The sequence below is a fragment of the Centrocercus urophasianus genome, unplaced genomic scaffold, assembly GCF_019232065.1.
Source record: "Centrocercus urophasianus isolate 14NV4802_14NV808 unplaced genomic scaffold, USGS_Curo_1.0 seq_38, whole genome shotgun sequence".
In the NCBI taxonomy this organism is placed as follows: Eukaryota; Metazoa; Chordata; class Aves; order Galliformes; family Phasianidae; genus Centrocercus; species Centrocercus urophasianus.
This window is the reverse complement of record NW_024884955.1, coordinates 1,699,688-1,722,277: the sequence shown is the minus strand read 5'-3', so window position 1 is coordinate 1,722,277 and position 22,590 is coordinate 1,699,688. Positions and strand designations below refer to the sequence as shown.

Below are 22,590 nucleotides of genomic sequence, written 5' to 3'. Positions count from 1 at the left end.
GACGGTATTTTATTTTTTTGTGATGAATAAGACAAGGAAGAACTTTTATGTTAGCATAAACATAAATTCTCTCCCTCTCTCCGTTTATCTGAACAAGGTTCAGGCCAGACTGTGACTTAAGCTGTATAATATTACAATACTCACTGTGTTTTGCTGTGTTTTCCATTGCTCAGCCCATAGGAACTGCATCAATTTTGCTTTACTAATCCCCTACTCCCTTTCTTCCCTCATTTTTTCCCCTTCTGTTCCATTCCCACAGCCTGTCCCCCCATCAGCTCTTCTGCAGGCTCCGTACGAGGTACAGTATCATACCTAAACCTTTGCTGGGAATGTGCAAACAGTGTCTCATCTTGGCTTTTTTTCGAGAAATATACAACAGCTGAGCAAGGTGGAATTCTTTCCCTGCCCTGAGGGGAAGGGGAAAAGTCTGAGAATGAAATAGGGAAACAGTCTATATCAGGTAAGACCTGAGACCCTTCAAACACTGACACTGAAGACCACTTTTCAAGCTGAGGGAGAAGAGAGAGAGCTATGGCCCCAACTTGGAATGGCTGGAGTGTATTCATACAGTATGGACAACAGGGGTTCAAGGGTTGCTGAGCCATAGGCTTGACCCTTGTCCTCGCCTGCACCCAGAGCAGTTGCTCTTCTCATCAGAGTTTGGGCTGTTATTGCGTGAGTCTGTCTGTGCTGCTTGAGCAATCTGCCTTTATGTGAATAATTGTCCACTAGGTGCAAGGCAGAGGATGAATGTGTTGCTTAGGGCACTTACTTGAGGCATGGGACAGCCTGCTTGCTTCCTTGCTCCAGTGAATATACAAAGAAAAATGCGTGCAGTGGGATGGGACCAAATGGGGCAGACAGGAAAAGGTGCACTGGGAGACTGAGCTGTAATGGTTTGCATCTGACACACAGGTTACTGAAGAGAATAATGCTGTTAGGTTACAATATGGTTATAATTGTGAATTGAGCTTTGTTGTCAGTCTTTACACCATTGTGTTTCATGCATGCTATAATGGAATCCTAGTGCCAGGAGCCCCATGTTGCAGATAAATGGCTCAAAAGTGGGTCATTTCTTTTGGAAAACTCCCTAGTATGTTGGGCAATGAAAACAACTGTTCTCTGGACAAACCTCTATGCAAAATAACCATTCAAGCCAAACAACTGCAGATTACAGTAAATGGTGAAGGGATGAGGGAATCCAAACTGATAGGACTACATCATAGTGAAGTTGTATCCCTTCATTTACTGAAGCATGAGCTATCTCCTTCAACCCGGGCTGCTGCAAACTGAGATAAAGTGGAAAAAGAAAAGAACCCAATTTCAAGATCTTGTCTTACCAAATAGAAAACTGAAATGAGAAAATGACTCAGAGCTTTAATGATGAGCCATGAAAGTGAGATGAAGTTGCATGAGCTGAACAGGCGATGTCAGAGATGTCAGGGAAGAGCCTCTCTTTGTAGATCGCATAAGCCGAGCCAACCTCTGAGTGCCTCATGGAAATAGAGAGGAATGGAAATGCTTGTATTTTAAAGTCCTTCCCCAGTATTTCTGACTCTTACATATAAGGCATTTCAGAGCAGAAATGATTCCTCCTGCCAGCAATCACTGGACAGATTCCATGTCTTTTAAAGATAATATTTTTGCATCTCCTTGAAATGAACGTGATTTTGGGATGGTTTTTGTTTGTTTGTTTGTTTGTTTGTTTGTTGGGTGGTTTTTTTTTTTTTTTTTTTTTTTTTTTGAGTAATTACAGAATCACAAAATTTCTCACTCGTTTTTCATTCTGGAGATTTGAAAACAAAGTTATGGAAGTCTTCAGCTTTACTATATCTCTCCAAGAGGCGATTGCAGCAGTGGATGATCCAGATGCAAACTATTGCCTTTAGCTGCTGCTTGTGGAATATAATCCAGTTTTATACAGAGTCTGTGCAGCTTTGCTGATATCTATGTTCCTATGTTTTTTTCTCCTGCTGAGGTCTCCATGCTACCTAGAAGCTCATCCTATCTGCTCTGCCATCCCACTTTTTGGGGGGCAGTCTTTCCTAACCACTTCTTTCTCTGCTTTTCTTTGTTCCAGGATTCGATATGATGGAAGCGTTTGGCTTAGTAGAGAAGGAATATGCCTCCATTAAAGGAGTGGCTATGGAGCCATTCGTATTTAGTGGCTCCCGCACCTTCACCCTGTTCAGAGACATTCAGCTCACCCTGAGGACCAGGTGGGAGTGGAGCTGGGACCAGCGTTGTGCTCATCATGGTCCCTGTGCTCACACTGCTGTGTGTCAATGACAAATCCCCTCTGGCAACTTCAAAATGAAATTGTAAAGAGTCAGCTAAACTGAATTGCAGGTAGACTGAGAATAATGCCAGTTTTCCTTAATATATTCAGAAATTAGGCTTGGGTTGGCTTTAAGATGAGTATGGCATACATCTCAGAAGTCAAAAGGACACAATGGGGGCATTCGTTATTCATTTGTGTGCTGCCAAATGTTTTCACGTGGTGAGGGTTTTCCATTTTGCAGAATCCCTTTTTGCAGCAGTGTTGGTTGCTGAGATGGATGTAAGGATTATATCATGTGCAGACTCTGCATGATTCTCTAGGCATTCTGTCCACAGCCGCATACACTTTGGCCATAGCAGTTTGAGGTCATGTCTTCATCTTCAACCCTCCTCCCAGCATCACTAGTTTGGAAACAGAGCTTTGCTTTAGTAAATACTGGTCTCCTAGCTGCTCTCAGCAGCTTGGGCTTTTCTTGTTGAGAAGGAATAACCTCTGAGGACTGTGGCCTGACCCCATTTTCTCTGTGGGTCTCAGGCAGCCAGGCTGCTCCCATGACCTCACTCATTTTTTATGATAACAAATCAGGAACGATCCGACTCCTGACATTCAGTGCTACTTTGTTTAAAGCCTAATTACTGAGGCTCTGGCTCAGTTTAATCTTAGTTAAAGTAGTAAAGCTTCTTAGAGTGCACAGAGTGATTCAGAAAGTGGTCAAATACTCCAAAAATTGTGGGCAAGTCATTTCGCTCAGCTGGCACATATTCCTTTCCAAGGACGTCACTCCACCACAAGCAGAAGGAGAAATAAGAAGCCAATATTACTTATGAATCAGTCCTGAAATGATGCTTGATGAACTGTGTACACGCCCATGCAAATGTCTCATTTCACATTACAGATGTATTCCAGGCATAACCAATTTCACTTTCCTTGTTGCCTTACTGCATCCTCCCACTGTGCTCCCAGCACGCTCTGAGGGGTTTCGCAGTGGCTGCAGAGGAAGCTGTGCTGTGCCAGGAGCTGCTGATGGGCTTTGCTGCATGCCCACAAGCTCTAGAGCTGAACTCAAATTTTGCAGCTGGGCTGTGGGGGTTTTCTGGGAGCTCCATGCTTATCTCTGAAGGGCAATTCTAATGATTTCTGCCAAGATTTACCGCAGGGTACACAACCACCATTCCTCTTCCTTTGAAAGAGGTTGCTTGGGAAGAGTTTTGGACTCTGGCAGGATGTCTGATATTTAGTAAGCTCTGTGGTGAAGAGCACGAGGGCTGCCTGCAGTGCTCCCTGGGGCAGCTCTGGCAGTGATGGGCTGACACTGCCTCCTCCACCAGGACGCAGCACTCAGCTCAAGCACAAGCAGCCTGAGAGGGATGCACAACATAAGGCTGGGTTCTCTCATGGCGTATCACATTCAAACCCCATGGGTGAAGCTTTTCTAGGCTCTTCTTCCCAAGAAACACAAGAGAGCCCCTTCTCTTGAATGTTATCTTCTGGCATTTGCTGCTCTAAGTCACCAATGCTTCCTTGGCTTGTCTCATTCCAGCGATGTCCACCTCTTTGCCATCCCACCCGAGCACACCATCAGCATCCTCCTGCGCCTCCTTCCCGACACCCCCAAGGAGCCCTTTGCTGTGTGGCAAATAACCGACGAGGACTTCCAGCCCCTCCTTGGTGTTAACCTTGACCGTAAGGTTTCATGTTGAATGTGTTACATTCAGGTATCTGCTAACATTTCTGCAGGCAGCAGACCTCATTTTGGGATTCACTTGGGAAGTGTGGTGGGTTTATGAGCTTTGTTGTGCAGCTGCAGTTCTTGGCTGACATCACATTTTAAAGGCTTCCTAATGCAATTAAAAGCTGCATTTTCATTGTTATTCTACTTGTAGCATACTCTTTATTTTTAGCTGTTATTTTTGTTTTCCATTGTTTAGAAACATTTGGTTGCGATACATGAGGTTTTCTCACAATGCTGAAGCCTATATATTTTCTGTTGCTCAGTATGTGGTGAAATCAAACTCTCTTTGAATTCTAAAAGCTGTTATTTGTCCTGTTTTCCCTGTAGCCAGTAAGAAAACCTTGACCTATTTCAATCATGACTACAAGGCTGATTTGCAGGAAGTCTCCTTTGACCAGCAGGAAGTGAAGAAGATATTCTATGGGAGTTTTCATAAGGTCTTTATCAATAAAGGGAGAAATGTAGCTCACGATTCCATCCACTCTGAGACTATTATGCCATCAATGTGTATTGTTCAAAGCAAGGACTGATTATAAGTGCTTTGCATCCAGATTGCTAGGGAGCCAGTGAACCTTTTTCATATGCTGAACATTTTAATTGTAGACTTGACAATTATATAGGTTCATCCGTTGTGTAAGACACGTTTCCCACTTATTGATTGCTTCTTAGAATGCACTGCATGTTTATGCATTTTTAAAGTACTAATGAGGATGGGTAAATTATGGTCACACATGGTGGCCATTATTTTTACATATAATATGTGGTAGCAACATGAAATGGCATCAAAATAAAATACAGTGTATACTAAATCGCTCCCCTTTACAAGGTGTGTGTTTGCCATTTCAGTAGTTGTATTGCATGTTCAGATATTTGCTTTACTGAAGATACAGCTTCCCTGCACAAACAGAGTAATTTACTGGATGGGAGCACTTCATGGACAGCACACTCCTCCAAATCCTTCCCCTTTTTTATTTCCATCCCCAGCCAGTTTATTTATGGGCATGTGCCCTTGTTCCTTCCATGACACACAGTTGTAGAGAAAAGCTCAGACTTGTTATCTGCAGAGCCACTACCTGGGAACGTAATTCAAGGCACCCAAAGCCCTCAAAACTGAACTAAACCTGTGTAATGTAATTGTTTTGTGTTAAATTTGCGAGAGAAAAATATTCTTTCCCCCCCATACATCATTACCATTACCATTACCATTGCTTCACTCATAGTATAGAAATGCTGAGATTGGAGAACTGCACTAGAAAGTGGTAGGAAGAAAGCCTTCAAACCCTTCAACCCTTGGAGTCTCTTCTTTACTGGGAAAAAGGAAAAAAAAGGGTTGTTTTTTATTACAGTATAATTTGGATTGGCTTCCTACAAAGCAAGATGGAAACTGTTAGGGAGTTGTTAACAGGAATGGACTGAGACAGAGAGTTATAGGAGAGATCTGGCAGTTTCCTTCCTTTTCCCCGTGGGGGCTCTTATTTTCAGGACTTGAAAAAACCAAAAATTTTGGAACATGAAATATTTTTTATAATTTGGGATTTTGGTGACATTTTAATGCTGGAGGGAAGGAAAAGATAAAGTCTCATGAGAAATCCATCTGATCTCTTATAACTTTTTTGGATTTTTTTTGTCTGTATCCTCAGAGCAAAGGTATTCCACCCAGATGAGCAATGAGCTCTTTCTATCAGTATTTACATTATTCAGCTGGTTCTGAGAACTGAATTACTCAGAACTGGGACTCCGGAAGGGTTTTGCCCAAGGAGAAGGGAACCACGAGGGAAGAGCAGAGTGCTGCTCACTCTGTGCATTTGCTCACAAAATCCACATCTTGGATAACAGCACCAATCTGGGAACTGGGCAGAAGGTGTTTAAAAGCTCCCTGCCCCATTGCAAAAGTCCAACCTTGGTCTTCCCACCCAGGTGCACCTTGCAGTGAGCCTTTTCAAGATCAAGCTCTATCTGGACTGTAAGAAAATAGCAGAGAGACCCATCAACACCATTGGCAGCATCTCTACTGCTGGCTTCGTCATGCTGGGAAAAGTGACACGAACCAGAGGGCCCAGGAGTGGATCAGTATCGGTGAGTGCCCAGACGTGCCTGCTTTGGAAATTGGGGGGTTAAATGTGAAGTTAGTTGGGCAGATGGAGGGTTGTGCCATCTTCACTGTTCTCTCTCTGACAGCATTCAACAGCAGCTGTGGCACAGGGCTGTCTGCTGATCCCACTGATCTCTGCGGGTTAATGAGCTTTCCTGGCGTGGGGATTCTCCTCCTTGCCTCCTACCTGGGTTTGAGATTTGGGCTCAGGGTTCATTACTGAATGCTTGAAGCACAGGCTCTGCCCTAACAGGCAGCAGGTATAGGGAACTGCTTTGGAAGAGAAAGTTGTGCCATCGGCCCCCATTGAGTGTCACTGGGAAGTGTCAGGTCTGGAGGTGCCTCAATCTCCTGTGTGCTTGGGCTTGGCAAATGGTGGCCAAATACTTTTCAGTGCAGAGGCTCCTTGTCAGCTGCTGTGTAAATTAAAGCAGCCTAATGCTCATTGCCAGCCTGCCTGTATGTCCCTGCACAGCACCCTGCGAGAGGACAGAGCAAGGGAAGTATGGGCTCCGCACTGTGCCTTGCAACAGCCCCATGCATCACCCAAAACCACCCCTGCATGGCATTGCTCAGGAGCCTGCTGCCCTGCCATGTTTCCTCCACAAAACAGGAATGTTAAATATGTGCAGAATGAGGAGGAATTGCTCAGTGAGACTGCAGGAAATCATTCATGACTGTGAAGCTTGTACTCCTGGGTTCTGCTTTTAGGTCTAAAGATCTAGGGGGAAACAGCCCAACCACTGATTTGCAGCTTCCCTTGCCTCAAAGAAGTGCAGTAAGAACATTTTGTCCTATCCCCAGGTGCCTGGTCCTGCAGAGAGCAATGTAAAGCTCTGGGGTGCACCAGAGAAAAGTGGGCATTGGAACCACAGTGAGCAGTGGTGACATATGACAAACCAGGGCACAATAGGATTCAAGCTGTATTTTCTAAATAAGTGCTGTGGCAGTTTAGATGGATCACAAGCCTGTCAGAAAAGAGCCTGAGCTCTCCCTCTCCCTCCCAAACTCTCCTTGCTCACAGCTCAGCCAGACAGATGCAGCTGACTAATGAGCAGCTTCGTGCTGCCTCTGCTCCTATTGCTTTTCAAGCCCAGCATAAGGTTTATGTCATCCACAGCTTCTGCTGCCCTTGAGAAGATGGAGAGTCTCATTATTGCTTATCATGGAACCTCGTTTAATTTGAGATATCTTTAAATGCTGCTTGATCAAGGGGGCTCACCTGTATCTGTGATGCGCTCCTCAGCTGTACAGCTTAAATGCACGGAGCAGAATTAAAAACAGAGGAGAAATGTTGCTAAGGAAAGCAAAAAAAAAAAAAATCTTCACTGCCTCGCCTTCTGTTTTTGGTTTGCTTTGTGCAGTGTGTGCTCCTGTGTTCATCACAGAGGCGGCGGCTGGGAGGGATGTGGGGTAGGCAGGAGGGGTTCCTGGGATGGAACACAGCTCTCCTGGGAGCCTACTGCCACTTTTCCTCTTAGATACATCCCTCTGAAGGGGGAAATGCAGACAGCAAAGTTTGTTTTCACATTTTGGCAGTGCTGAAGCCCAATTACCTGAGGACCTGCCTGCTGCTGTGGGATGGTGTGAAAAATCAGAGAGGCAGCTTTTGCAGGGGTGGCTTTGCAGGTCACAGAGCTGTGGCTGCTATGTGTGTCATGGCTTTTTTGGTGTAATTACAGTTGGGACCACACGTGGAGTCTGTCAAACCACCACTAAACATTATTTTTAGCACATGATGAACTTTGGTGGTGCCACCTTCTCATCAAACCCTCTTCCCCACAGTTCCAGCTGCAGTCGTTGCAGGTTGTGTGCAACAGCTTAGGGGCAGAGGAGGACAGATGCTGTGATCTTCCTGCATTGGTAAGATGATGTGAGGTTCTTTGCTGGGTGGGATGAAGCTGTGCACGATTGCACAGGAGTGACACCGCACATCTTTTTCATAGACAAGAAGGAAATCACTCTTCTTCTCATTTCTTGGGAATGTCAACTGGGTGTATCTTGGTGAAGGGAACCAAAGAGCATGTCTTGTCCCACTGTGTCTGTTTCAAAAGGCAAAATCTCAACACAGTGCATATCCCTCCTGCCCTGAGCTCACCTGAGCCCCCCTGGCAGCCCCATGGCTCCGCTGCCACCTCCCAGCCCCAAGGCACAGTGTCTGTTTTTTTTTTCCCCAAGACTGAATTCTGAAGCCCTGCCATCACTACCTGTCACCGATTCCACTCTCGCTGCTCACATATCTTGCTTTCTTTTCAGAGGGACGAGGAGAGCTGCCCCACCATAGCTCCTGCCTGCTCCTGCACATCTGGCCGCCCAGGCTTGCCAGGTCCCCCAGGTCCCCCTGTAAGTTCACCTTCGTGCATATTGCATATCTTATTTCATGCTGTTTGCACACCTCAGCTCCATGGGGCTCTGTCATCTATCTCCTGCCTTCATCCCAGGCTAAAGCAGTTCCTCCTTGCCCGGCACAGACCCCAGGGCTTTATTTCTCTATGCATGTTGTGGCATTTTGGGAGTGCAACAGCTGCAGCTGGGAGCAGGCTGAGCGTGTCTGAGTGCTGCATTAATCCTCTTAGGAGGGGAGGACAGGCCACCTCGGTGTGTGTGTGTGCATGCAGAGATTTCATGGATCAGTGGCTCCGAAACTCTTTGTAAATAACAGAAAAAAAAAAACCCTCAAAACATACAAAATCTGGATTCTCTGTTAAGCAGAAAGGCCAATAAGTGTCTGCACAAGTGGGTGATGTATAAAGAAAGGGGAATTTTGGGGAGGTGGTAACAGCCAGTAAGAGTGTGGAGTGCTCCAGGAAATGTTCCAGGTAGATGCTATGAAGTGGTTATCAAGAAAAACCCCACGTTTTAGAAATGTTGAGAAGAAAGTGTTACGTGCACCCAACAGCCAAATCTGACAGCCTGTCCAGAGCACCCCATCTGGGACACTCCTGGTGCTTTATACCTGGAAATCATAGAATCATAGAATGGTTTGTGTTGGAAGGGACCCTTAAACCCCATCTGGTCCAACCCCCCTGTAGTGAGCAGGGACGTCACAGCTCCATCAGTGCTCAGAGCCCCTCTAGCCTGACCTTGGGTGGCTCCATCACTGGAGTATCCACCACCTGTCTGGGCAACCTGTGCCAGTGTCTCACTGCCCTCATTGCAAAAACCTTTTTTCCTTATATCCAAGCTAAATTTCCTCTCTTTCATTTTGGAACCATTTCCCCTTGTCCTGTCACACAGACCATGCTCAAGAGCCTGTCCGCTCCTTTCTTTCAGCCCCACTGTAGATACTGAACCATGGAACATTCGGGTCTCGTTGCTCAAGTGAGGAGGCTTCAGCTAACTGCTCACATTGCTGTGGTTTCACTGTGACTTCAATGCTACGATTTGCAAGCTCCTCATTGCAGAGTAATTACGTGCTCATTCCAGTGGAAGTTTAATTACACAGCGCACTCCACTATCGCAGTGTGCTTCAATATCCTAAGTGCATAATTAGCAGCTTGCATTGCCCTGTGGTTTAAACATCTCTCCAGTACTACTATTTAAAAAGCAGGATTCTTTCAAGCATTAGAGAAAATATAGCTCTGACACACAACCGTATCCTCACTCCATCAAACCCTTGCTAATTCGCTGGCCTTACAAGAGCACTCTCTGCTACTTGTTAAAGTCCTTTTACTGGAGGCTGGCAAGGCTGCTGGTCGCTGTCCTTAATGGGTGTTTTTTACCAGATTCAAATGAAATGAGCTTCTGGGTGCTTCTGGGAGAACTTTTTCCAAAGCTCCCTGTAATTCTTAATCCAAATCCATTGTTTTTTTTTACCATCAAGAATAGAAACTTTCAGATTAAGTTCACGTGGTATTTTAAGTTCACAAGTTCACACGACATTGGTTTGTGCCAGAAGATTATTTCTCTCTCTGATCCAGCAGTTCTGCAGATGCAGAGCTGAGCTGGGTCTCCTCAGCACTGCTTGCTGGCCCTGATCTCAGAGCTCGTCCCTTCTCTTGGGTATTGCAAACACCAGACTTGTCCCAAAGGACAGCAGGCAGGAGCTCCTCCTTATCTATGTTCATATGTGATCCCTTCCCCACTGGCTGCCCCAGCATGGATTTGCTGGGAAGTTGGAGGGAGGAGGTTGAAGATGTTGAACTTCATCTCTCCTTGCTGGAGGTGATGTGATTTCATGGAGGGGCCATGCTGTCCTTTTCCCTCCCTCTTCCCCCTTTGCTGGATGACTCTATTTTCTCCTTGCCCCTATTTCCTGCTAGTTCTCTGGAGGGGCTCTTCCATTGTGTGTATAGCAAAATGCACCAGTGTCCTTCTGGCACCTATTTGCTCTGTTGTAAGGATTATGTTGTTAATAACAGCAGCTCTGTGTCTTGCTGGCAGGGCAGCCCTGGGAGGAGAGGACCACAAGGTGAGCAGGGGGAGCCAGGCCCCAAGGTGAGTCTTGGTGTTCCTTGGGAAGTGATGCATTGAGGAGGATGGGATCACATTATTAATTAAATGCTCAATTGGACTCTGGAAATTGAGGTGATGGGCTTGATGAAGCTGAATTAATGCAAATTTTGTGGTCAGCAGTGTTCTTGGAAGCAGCCTCGATGGAAAATGGTTTGTCTTTGTGCTGTGCTTGGTGCTGCCTTGTCATTTTCTCCTATTGAAGATGCACCTAAACCTTACACTTAAAAGGCTGCTGAGCTTGCTGGAGATCCCCTGCTGTTCTGGCTTCATCTTGCATCCCATATTCAGCTCATGCTGACCGGGGCCATGCAGTACAGTCCTCGTGAAGGGCAGGTTCTAATTGCTTTCTTTCTTTAATTTCATATCTTTTGCTGTAGGGTGAACCAGGCCCACCTGGAAAAGTGGGACCAGCAGGTCCGAGTGGCCAGCAAGGCTCCCCAGGTTCCCAAGGAATCACAATTCAGGGCCCTGTGGTATGTCATCTCTTCTATTGTCTTTCTTTGTTTCTTGCTCTTTGCAATTGGAACACGTCTCACAAATCAGTATCTCAGCAAAACCCCTAAACCTGGTCTGTGAATTGACATCATCCTCATTAACAGTTAGACAGCTGCACTAGAAAGATGATAATAATTTTTTCATGGTGATGAGTCCTTACAGTCAGTCATTCTGGCAAAGGACTGCTTTTGTCCAGACTGTCCCTTGTGTGCTTCTAATGAAAACAAGCCCAGTGCAGTCTTCAGGCATGTCTCTTCACAGTGATCATCATTACTTGGCTAGGATGTGGAGGCTGCTGCATGCGTGCCTGGGATGACAGAATCCCCATGAACGTGCTGTTGCTGCAAAGCTCCCTGCATAGCATCACAGAGAGAAGCAGCAGTGCGGGATGTGAGCGTGCAGCAGCAGGACTCTCTTTCCTTTAAAAGACGCTGCAGTGTTTGACTGTGTGCTTCTGTTTCAATCCAAGGGGCCACCAGGTATTAAAGGAGAGAAAGGAGACACTGGAAGTCCTGGCATGCAGGTAACAGTAGACACCTTCCTTGTAACTGTATCAAGGATTTGTCCATTTCTCCCAGTAATTAATTAAAGCAAGACTGAAAAGCCATGGTGTTGTCCCTCTTCCCTTCTCATTTCCCTTGCTACAAGATGAAGTAGAACAATGATAAGCAGATGCCAACTTCACCAGCAATTCTGATTTATAGGGTATTCCTGGTGTGCAGGGAGCTCCAGGCAGAGATGGTCTTCAAGGTGCAAAGGTAAAGTGCATCAATCACCCCCCAGTTTTCACACAGTGCTGCCTAAAATCCAATCTGGATCCAAACATCCAGCTCTCCTAATGCACTCAGTGCAAAAGTGAAAGATATTTTCACAAATCTGCAAGAAATGGAAGAAAAAAAAAGCAACTATTGGATCATCTCATGTTTGGCCAAATCTACATGGCTGACCAGGTGCCAACCTTCTTGCCTGCTTGGCAGATATATTTATACCCATTTCTGGCAAGCTCCCATTAAAAACAGCACAGGGAGAAACAAGCTCGCTACTTACTGTGTCTCTTTGAGTCCCTTTGTTAATACTGGACTGGATTTGGTTTTGCAGGGGGTGAGGGGATTGGAAGGCACAGCTGGGCCCCCAGGACCTCCTGGACCAAGGGTGAGTACAGGAATAATGTGGATCTGTTTGAAGTCTCTTCCTCAGAAGGAGATTGGGGTTACTGCTGGCCTGCTATCATCCAGGGGTGTCTGGGCAAATCCTCTTCTTGGGTTATCACAAGGGAATATCCTCTCACACGTTGCAGAAATCTACTTTCTCTGTCACTTTCTCACGGCTTCTTATGAAATAAACAGAAAAGTCTTCAGCTTACCCCTTGGAGGCAACTTCCGCTTTGATCCAGCATGGAGATGCATGTTTTACTACCCTTGCTTTTCTACAGCTAGAATTTTTCAAATATTGTGTGTGTTTGGGGTGTATGGGCTCATCAGAGTGAAGTCAGCTGGAGCCAGAGGATGCAGGCAGATATGAAAGATGTCCCTACACCCTGGTTCCTGTATGTGCTACCTGGGCCATAAGCATTTGCACTCTCTTGTGCCCAGGACATCACAAACAGAACTTTAAGATGTGTTGGTGTCATGCTAAACCAAAAAACATAAAACCATGACAGTTGGTTTACATCTGGTTATTTTAAAGGCATAGCCTTACCAGTTCTGTGTAACCATGGAATTTGGCTTTAGATGATGGATAGGAGACCTGATAGTTGCTGGTTCTCATTGCTGAGTTATATGGAGTTTGGCAGTCCTAAATAGTGTAAAATGGAAACTGCTTACTGCTGCATTTGCCTTAAATCCCATAGCAGCTCTGCCGAGGTATCTATAGTGAGGGCCACATTCAGCTCCTGACTTGGACTTGCTTATCCTGGCAAGACATGGAGCCAGCAGTGAACCTCAGCTTTTTAAACATGAGGAAAGCACTGCAGCCTTTGGACTAGGCTCTGAAAGATGGCTGGTGCTGCCTTAAAGCCTTCTTTCTTTCATTTTCCACTGATCAAAAGAGTTGTTGATCTCCACTGAGCTTAAACATAATAGCTGAAAAAACTACAAAAGGAAGTATTTCTAGTTCTTTTTTGCCTTATTTTTTTCTTCCCTTTATGGCTCCAAAGGGCAGAGAAACTTCTCAAAGGAGAGATAAACAAAGAAGGCACCTTCTACTCTCTAATCTACAGTTCTACTGTAAAAACTCAGCAGCAAAACACAGGTCTTCAAGGGAAAACAAAAAAGCAGTGGCATGGTACTAGCAGGCTGAAGAAAAGGGTTGTGCTCTAGGCTGTGCCTAAATCTGAACGTGTAAGGAAGGATGTAAATCTACATCTAAAAATCACATTGCAGTTTGTTGGCAAAACTCAGCTTTGCTGGCTTGATGGTAGCTGAGACAGTAATAGGAAATGATGTGAAGATGACTCATACGTGATGCACTCTTAACATTGTGCTCATGGCTGAATGAGGTACTGACATAAACCTTAAGGCTGCAGTGCTCTTGCTGGAGTCCTCCAAGCTCAAACTGCTGGCGCCCCTGGAGCTGCAAGGAGATGTCAAACCGAAAAAGAACAACAGTGGGAAGTATCCAGATTTTCATCTGTGTCTTGAAATTGATATCTGCAGGGTTTCCAAGGAGTGACAGGTTTCCGGGGCAGCAGCGGTGAGAAGGGACCTCCAGGTGATGTTGGGCCAACAGTAAGTGACTGAGCATGGGTCTCAGAGAAGGCCAAGGCATGAAATCATTGCATGTAAGCAAGTTGCTCCCTTGGTAATTCTTCCTCAGCATCTGAAGGAAAGTTTAAATTCATGCTCGCCCTTCATATGGATGTGCAAATCCTGAGCTTGTATCTATGGAATATCTGCATCCTTGTTGATGGTGTTCCAGCTCCTTAAGCACAAACAGAAGATATTCCTATGAGCTCATGATACTTCTAGCCATTTTCATAAGGTCAAGGGAAGTACAAGTGTGTGGGAAACAAACCTTGGGCTCCACGTCCCGCTGATGTAACCTGCATCCCCACTGACCTTCTGCTTTCTCCTCCTCTCCCTAGACCGTGACTTTTCCTTTTGCTTTCCTCGCAGGGACTACCAGGTCCAAAAGGAGAAAGAGGAGAGAAAGTGAGTTTTCCTGGTACTGTACATCAAGCACTCGAAAGAGTGGATGTGGTAATCTGCTTGGCAAGCTATGCTTACAAGTGAAGACATTTTCAGAACAGAATAACATAATGTACCAAGGGCTCGTTTCTTTCCATTCACCTGCACTGGCTGTTCTGATGGGTCTGAATAATGAGCTGCTTAGTACCAGTTGTAGTAGCAAAGAAGAAAAGCTAATTGAAAATCCATTCTTTGCTGAGAAGTCAAAAACAAAACCATCCAGCTTCACTGGGAGTTTGTTTTGTTTTGTTTTAAATGTGTGGCATAAGGCTGGGGCTCACGTCTGATGAACCTGTGCCACGCTCAGGTACAGAGCTCCTGAGGTCAGGAGAGCCACGCTGTCTGTGAAGGTTATTTTATTGTCAGATGAGGTTTTGTTCATCTTGACTTACAGTTAAAAAGAAATCCTATGTTTTTCTAGGAGTCCAGGTCTGCTTGCCAAGATTGAGTTAAGTGAAGTAAGCTTCAGACAGGCTCAAGCTGCTTTTCACAGACTGCTTTTCTTCTTTTGTTTCAAGTGAAAACCCCAGCATTATAATTTTTAACACCGTCCTCCTTCCATTTCCAACAGCTTTTCCTTTTCTATACTTTTTTTTGTTCTTTTCACTGGAACGTTCCTTTTTCCCTCCCTTGGATGTTGTGCCAAGCTTTTGTTTAAGCTTGGTAATCTGCATGGTGGTCCACACAGAGCTGTACAGTTTAGAAATGGTTCTGGAAGCATCCAGGGTCTTAGCTATGAATTTTCATGAAGAGACTCAGCCTTCATTTTTTAAGCAGCTTTTTGCATTTGTCCCTATGTTACTAAAACTTTCTAAAGAAAAACCTCAGATGTCATTTATTTAGAGTTTAATAAGGATAAGAATCAATATTCATAAAAGATTGAGACAAAGATAGGATATTGTAATATCTGGTCATGTTAAATGTTTTACATATCACAGACTATTAAGTTATGCACTGCCCATCTGTTTTGATGAAATTTGAGAGGGAAATTTACTCTCCTTTTTTTTGGTAGCTTCAGTAATTATATCAATTCAGTCTAGGCTTTTTGATGTGTGGGAGAAAAGCAATTATTGATGCTTCCCAATGACAATTTTATGGCTTTGGAGCTTTGTAATAAATAAATCAAGAAAATGCATTTCATAGCAATTAATGTCTCAGTAACACAAGCTGACACAAAGAAAGGGCAGAAAGCTGTCCTGCAGTATGATATTGATCCTTTCTAAAAGATATCAATAAAGATGTGAATACTTCCTTTTCTAAAAAAGAATTGTAATGCTTCACTTTAGGGGGAACCACAGTCCTTGGCCACAATTTACCAGCTGGTTAGCCAGGCTTGTGAGCGGATGATCCAGAGTGAGTATAATCACCCTGAGGCTGTTTTCATGCTTCTCCAGTAGCTGTGGACAAAAGCACAGGGGAGGATGGCATGAAGCTGTAGTGAGCCAGAGATCCCTCTCTGTGCAATGCCGAGCATGGTTCCACCACACTGTCCTATCCATTGGTTTCTTTGGGTGGTTTTAGCACAAAGACTTTTGTGACCTTGCAAAAGTTCCTTTCTGTCTTGCCTTCTCAGGTCACGTGTTGAAATTTGACTCATTCATTCACGAACATGCAAGGAAGCCGGTTCCTGTTTGGGAAGAAAGACTGAAGCCAGGAGAGCCAGGATCACCAGGTCCTCCAGGTCCTCCTGGGAGCAATGGAGAAAAAGGAGAAAATGGCATCCCTGGTCAGACAGGAAAAGATGGGTATCCTGGAGAAAGAGGTATGGGCAGAAGTACTTATAAGCATGTTCACCTCATCACCTAGGAAGAGCCTGGTGGGGAGGCTGCAGGGAAGAGCCACTTGTCTGTGTTCTGTGATTAGGTGCCCCAGGACCCAAGGGAGAAAAAGGAATGGCTGGAGTCAATGAGGAAGGCATCCAAGGACCCAGAGGCAGAACAGGTAAATACTGTCTCTCTGTATTGACCACGTGGGGCTGCCGGATTCAAAGCTTCTTCAGTTGTAGGACCACTGTGCTGAGACTGAATGACCTCCCCACCACTGTGCTTTGCATAGTTCCTCTCTGCTCAGATATGAGACCGTTCCTCTCTTCTTTGGTACCCATTCTTAGGTAATGATGAGTTTTAAAGACTTGAGGTACATCCAGAGAATTTTACTGCATTTTTGCATGCAAGACCAGACGCTCAGGAGATAGAAACTCTTCAAAAATTCAGCTCATGGAACACAAGAGTTGTTGAGTAATCTGTTAGGATTTCATGTACTCCTCCATCTTGACCCTTTTAACTTGAAGTCAAGGGGAAGTTTACCACTCACTGTGAAGTCACAAAAACAGTGACTCTGAGGTGGATCCCAGAATTAAGGTGATTTTCTTTATTGACACATAGGTGGGCTTTCTTGTAACCAGCTTGGGGAGCTAGGTACCTTTAAGGCCAAATAGAAGACCTCTAGTTACCGAGATTCAGAAGAATTCCAATTCTTTTCCCCAAAATAAAGCAACAATACTCAGAAAATGAATTGCCACGTTGGATGGGAAAAGTATAGAAGTGTTATATTGAAGCTGTAGATGTGCTGTGGCTTACAGCTTCTTCTTTAGGCCCACCAGGAGAAGTTGTGTTGGGGAAACCAGGCCCAAAGGGCTACCCTGGGAACACCGGTCCTCAAGGTTTTCCTGGTGTCAGAGGACAGCCTGGGCAGCCCGGATACTCAGGGGGCTGTGATGTCTCTGGATGTTATGGGCCAGGTAGAAGAGGTAAGTCCTGATAATTTAAATGCAAGAATTCTTTGCTCTTGTGGCTTCCCTTAAACTACGCAGGAACCTTTGTTCATCCTTCAGGCACTGTTGGTGCTGCAAGAGCCTCCTTTGCAAAGCAATCAGGATGATTCATCTGCAATTAGCCTATTAATGTGGATAACAGCCAGCTCAATTGGCTACTCCTCAGCCTTCCGTCATAGATTAACACATAATTGCAGTAGTAGGGGAACAGGTGGAATGATCTTGGTTATCTTCAGTCCTTAATGCCCCTAACAATGTGTCCATAGTGGATAGAGAGGAATATCTCAGTTCCCACATATGTCTTGGGTGGAGGCTCAAAAAGTCCTGGAAAATGAACTTGCTGACACTGGACAAAAGATTTAAAGGGGAAAGAATTCATTCTGCAGCACTCCTTCTCAGTACTGCTTTACTCTGGTTTATTCTCTTGCTCACTGGCCTCACCTCATTTCTATGCACAGATTTCATCCCCTGATGGCCGATGTGGAGGCAGCTGAGGACAGTTCTCTGCCCTGGAAGTCTATGGGTAAAAGCTCCAAGAGAAGCAGCAACCCGAACAGCAAATGTGTTTGTGCTTTTCTTATTTCCCACTATTTGTATATGGACATATCAGTCAAATGAAGCCAATATCAAACCCGTCAAACCAGCCTGATGAGTCTCAGCCATCCACTGTTTTTCAGTGCCAGACACCTGCAGTATTCAAACTCACAGCAAGGCACACAGCCAAAGCTACAGGCTGACAGACTCGTAAGAAAAAGAAATAATGTATGGAAATGCTTAGAAATAACAAATTTTTGCCCATTTGTCTGCTTGTGGTTTATTTTTGTCACTTGTTATTCTGCATCCCCAGCCCAGAGAAAAACAGCACCTCATGCCCAAAGATGCGAAAATCCACTGGAGCAAAATAGCGTTTTCTGTTGGTTGACAAGGTAACTAAACCTAGCACCATTTGGGCTGTTTCTACTTTTGGCAAATGGCTGATGGCTTTCTTGCAGTGGTGCTCTGTGCAGAAACACTGCAGTCAGTGCAAGCATCTTCCTGTGATGCGACAAACCCCACCTGCAGCCTCGCTTTTTGGGGTCTGATAAGTGCCCTGTGTTGGGCAGGGCACAGCCATGCACTGCTAGGAGCTGGAGATCAACCCGCTGGGCTTTCCCACCTTTACTTCCTGCAATCTGATCGGCCACTTTGCATTTTGTCAGGTAGAATATTGAATTGCTCAAGTCTCCCTTATCCATCTGACATGGAGGTAATTGTGATGTTACGCTCTTTTCCTTTTGTGAGCCATGGTCTGATGTGAATCCAAACTGTGCAGATACTGATAAACAGTACCTTCAGCTTCACAGTTGGTGCTTTGGGCTGCCTTTCTACTTCTATCCCCCACTCCTTCCATTACAATCAATTATCCCTTAGCTTAATGCATTATGTGGCATGCATTAATTTGCATGCAGGGAGCCAGCATTCTCAGCTGGCTGTCAAACCTAACACCTGTGGACACTGGCAGATGCAAAGCAATGGGCAGGAGAGGCAAGGAGACCCAATCAAACACCCACTAATGGAGAAAGCAAGTAGTTCAAAGTGCAATGTCTGCACTTTGCAGTAATTCTGCAAATGTAAATCAGGGCAGCCAAATTCCCAGCTCTGAGCTTGCTGTTCTGTCTGTTCAAACCCAGTGGCAGCGGGTGGTTTGGCACAGAGCTTCTTTGTTTTTCTCTATCGATTAGTTTTGAAAGTGACTAACATCTTCTCACCGTTCACACCGGGGTTTAATCCATGCAGTAGAATTTCAAGTGGCGTTTGCTTTTTCTGATTATTTCAGATACAGCAGGAAAGGACAGGTTTTAACAAAACCAGCTCCATGTGTACCTGCTGTAGGGAACCTGCTTTGGCAGGGGGGTTGGACTCGATGATCTCTGGAGGTCCCTTCCAACCCCTACAATTCTGTGATTCTGTGATTCTGTGAGGGCTATTGATTAGGAGAAAGAAAACTTGCACAAACAACTTGTTCATTAACAATCCTAAACTTTGTCCCATGAGTGGTTTAATTCACTTGAAATCAAGGGGATTTTGCCCTCTCACTATTACAAACTGTTGGTACCATTGCTTTGCCACTCAGTTCCTTCAGAGAATGACTTGGGTTGGAAGGGATCTTCAAGACCACCTAGTTCCAACGCCCTGCCATGGGCTGGTTCCCTTCACCAGATCAGGCTGCTCAGAGCCATCCAGTCTGGTCTTGAATGCCTGCTTGGATGGGGCATCCACAACTGGATCCTTGAAGACCAGTTCCTTGAAACCACCCATTGTGGGTATTAATATCCCACAGTCTTTGCTGGGTGCAACCTGTTGTTTCCCCTGTTGTGTTTTTCCAGCCCCATTTATCACCTTTAATGCATGCTGTAGTTAAAAGCAGTGGCATGTATTAGTAATGCAGGTTTTTTTTCCCAGTAAGGGCTTTGTTCTCAAAGCATTCATCTCTACAAATAAAAGTTTGGATATTAGTTTTCCTGGATTTAATCCTGTTTTTCTTTTTTTTTTTTTTAGATAATTCTGAATTAATCTCAGTGCACAAATTTAGCATGTCCCTGTGAAATCCCACCGGTTCCTATTCTTTCCCCACTTTGCAAAGGAATGCCCGTTTACTTCCCCCTCTGCTCAGTCCTTAAGGAAAATCCGTCTTGATGTTCTCATTATCACTTCCGCCCTAAGCAATCATTAGAGACTTTTTTCCACACAGTGTGTAATGTGATGTCATATTTTCAGACTTTCTTACATCTTCAGATGTTTGTAAATTACGATAAGATTGGGTTTCTATCCCTGCTGCAGAGGTTGGCCCACCTGATGCAGCCACATGCTGGCAGAGGCTGAGGACCTTTCAGAGACAGATTTTTTTGGCTACAAGCATCATTCAATCAGCCTCAGGGGTAAGATACAATACACATGGAGGACTAACTAGCAATATTGCTAACAAGCTGCTCTGAGAAGGCTCTCTCTTCAGGGCTCAGCAGCTTGATTTTCCCAAATATAAAGGTTTGGAGACCAAAAAGAGATTTTGGGTGGGGACAGGAGATTTTATAAAAATGCATACTGCAGTGAGGCAGAGCCCAGAGGGGCTATCAAGGTAGGTGGGGCTGTTACAAGGAATGATCCTTAGCTCCATATGTGTCTGTCATCTCACATACATCTTTCTGCCTGCCTGTCCCTGTGCAAGTGAATTTATTTGAGTCTAGTTTCTAGGTGAGTGTTTAGAGAGAAGCTTAAGCAAAAAGGAGGTGATACAGGTTATGTGGATTAGCTCACTGAAGAAGGAGATGGTATTGTGGCCAATAGCCCTGAAAACAGCTGGTAGGACTAGGAAAGGTTTATTGACAGATTATATAGCTCATCCTACCAACCAGCTGCAGATGAAATACCCCCCCAGTGTCATATGGCTGGGGGAGATGACTTAGGCAAAGTGAGTGCACATACGAAAGACTCCAGAAAATATATATCTTAAAATCTCTCTGCTTTACATGAGGTTGGAATAGCAGAATTATTCATTTTTCCACAGTTACAGTCTGGTTCACATCTCAGTTTTATTCCAGTTTCTGATCATTGAATCCTATGGAGGGATACCATCCTCTTTAGCTATCTCCAGAGTGGAGTAATCCATCCAAGACAGAGTGATGGGGCATGATTCCTGTTTTCTCCCCTTGGATTTTACCAGAAGGCACATCAGAAGCAGAAAGCAAGACATTATTTGAACTTTAAACTGGGGAAATATTAATGCCATGTGAGAAGAAATGGAGCTGCCACTACATGAGAAATGTTATGATGTTAGCAACACCAGAGGAAACCAGTGACCTGCATCATCCGAGCTTCTTCCAAATGCCACTAATATCTCTGTAGCCGGTTTCAGCTGTCACTTCTCATCTTGCTCTGCCAAACCCTGTGATCCCTCAGTGTCACTGAGTCTTCAGGGAAACACAGCCACATCCTCTGCACTCCCCATCACACCTGGCATTTCGATGTGCTAATGGAGCAGATGTGTGTGGGCAGCCCAGGGTGGCAGGGCAGCTGTGCCAGGACTGGATTACACTGCTATGCCCTTGCCAGGCTCCTGTGCTGTCACAGTGCAATGCTCCCCTGGAGATGCTACTGTGTGCACTGATAATCACTTTTTGCAGAGAAGACAGTGGTCTGAGGTGGCACGTTTGCTGTGAGCAAAGTGGAACCTACACTTGCCTCTACAGAATCTCACAAGAAGCTGTTTAGCTCTTGAATCTGTCCTTAAGCCTTTCCTAGTCCTACTGCTGCACCCGAATCGTTCCCCTGTGTTAGGCAGGGGTCTGACTGTGGCAAGTCGGCCAGCTGGGATGGTTATATGGCTGCAGATGCACATATGGCTGCGGATGCACACAGTCAAGCCCATACCTGCTCCACTGCCCTGATGCTCACGGGCTCCTAAGTTGCAGACTGAGCTCTGAGCAGTCCCTGGGCACTGCCCAGGACCCAGCAATACTCTGGGGTCAGAATTTCTCCCACCTTCATGTATTTTGCACTGAAATGGGAGCCCAGCTTGTCTGCAGTGCAGCCCATAACCTTCATGCAGGCTGCAGCTGCATTGGTGCAATTATGCACTAGACCTTGAAGATGTTTCACTGTTTGTTTTCTTTGCGTTGCCATAAGCAAGCTAGCTGACTGTGAAAAAGGATAAATTAGCATCTCTGAAGAGTGAGTCTCTATTCTGAAAGCAAGCAAAGAGCCATCAGCTCCCTAGATGCAGCACCATGCCAGGACTGCGTTTCTGCCAGCTGCATGGATGGAGGGCACATGGCCAAGGCTGTGACAAGAGGAAAAGCAGGTGGAATTGACGGGATTGGCCAACCAGGGTGATCACTGCTTTGATTTTATCTTGTCCTCAAATTTTGATGTACTGTTTTTGGAATGGTTCAACTCCAGTCCTTCCAAGATAGATCAAATGTGAAAATTCTTTGTTTTCAGTCTTCAGACTCTAGACTGTGTCTGGCAACAGTTATTGCAATTCTTGCAATTATAAGTAGAATGAAAATATTTCTCTCTAGTATAACTAATGTTCATATATTAGGATGCATGGTGCACAGAATATCGGAGCCCTCACCTTTTTTATAAAGAAGTACAAAGAACAAATTATTATTAGCTGACATTATGAACTGAATCTGGTATCATAGCATCATAGAATGGCCTGGGTTGAAAAGGACCATACTGATCATCTTGTTTCAACCTCCCTGCCTTGGGCAGGGTCACCAAACATTAGACCAGGCTGCTCAGAGCCACATCCAACCTGGCCTTGCATCCAGGGATGTATAGGTTTACAAGATTTGCTGTCCTTCTTGAACTGAGTGCAGTATCACTGAACCACAGAATGGTTGGGTTGAAAAGGATCCTCAAGACCACCATGTTCCAATCTGTGCTTTGGGCTGATTGCCACACACCAGGTCAGGTCCCCAACCCAGCATTGCTGTCATGAGCAAATCCTAGCACTCTGGATGTGAGTAAGCCTCTCAAGCTCATACAGCTCTGGGTGTGAGCTGTGCATCCACCAAAGCTGGGACTGCTAGAGCT

The 22,590-nt window shown here is 45.1% G+C and overlaps 1 protein-coding gene across 3 annotated transcripts in view; it reads left to right on the top strand.

Moving 5' to 3' along the window:
- Positions 1 to 17,813, top strand: part of COL20A1 (collagen type XX alpha 1 chain) — a 46,563-nt gene extending 28,750 nt beyond the window's left edge. For all 3 annotated transcript variants that reach the window (XM_042832311.1, XM_042832309.1, XM_042832310.1), the window contains 19 exons: positions 260 to 298; positions 2,081 to 2,219; positions 3,822 to 3,964; positions 4,341 to 4,450; positions 5,931 to 6,089; positions 7,891 to 7,968; positions 8,362 to 8,448; positions 10,489 to 10,542; positions 10,938 to 11,033; positions 11,525 to 11,578; positions 11,760 to 11,813; positions 12,154 to 12,207; positions 13,710 to 13,781; positions 14,169 to 14,204; positions 15,527 to 15,593; positions 15,814 to 16,002; positions 16,104 to 16,181; positions 16,834 to 16,989; positions 17,472 to 17,813. In XM_042832311.1, coding sequence (XP_042688245.1) covers positions 260 to 298; positions 2,081 to 2,219; positions 3,822 to 3,964; positions 4,341 to 4,450; positions 5,931 to 6,089; positions 7,891 to 7,968; positions 8,362 to 8,448; positions 10,489 to 10,542; positions 10,938 to 11,033; positions 11,525 to 11,578; positions 11,760 to 11,813; positions 12,154 to 12,207; positions 13,710 to 13,781; positions 14,169 to 14,204; positions 15,527 to 15,593; positions 15,814 to 16,002; positions 16,104 to 16,181; positions 16,834 to 16,989; positions 17,472 to 17,485 — 1,679 coding nt within the window. In that variant the 3' untranslated portion in view covers positions 17,486 to 17,813. The remainder of the gene's footprint in view (positions 1 to 259; positions 299 to 2,080; positions 2,220 to 3,821; positions 3,965 to 4,340; positions 4,451 to 5,930; positions 6,090 to 7,890; positions 7,969 to 8,361; positions 8,449 to 10,488; positions 10,543 to 10,937; positions 11,034 to 11,524; positions 11,579 to 11,759; positions 11,814 to 12,153; positions 12,208 to 13,709; positions 13,782 to 14,168; positions 14,205 to 15,526; positions 15,594 to 15,813; positions 16,003 to 16,103; positions 16,182 to 16,833; positions 16,990 to 17,471) is intronic.
- Positions 17,814 to 22,590: the final 4,777 nt, after the last annotated feature.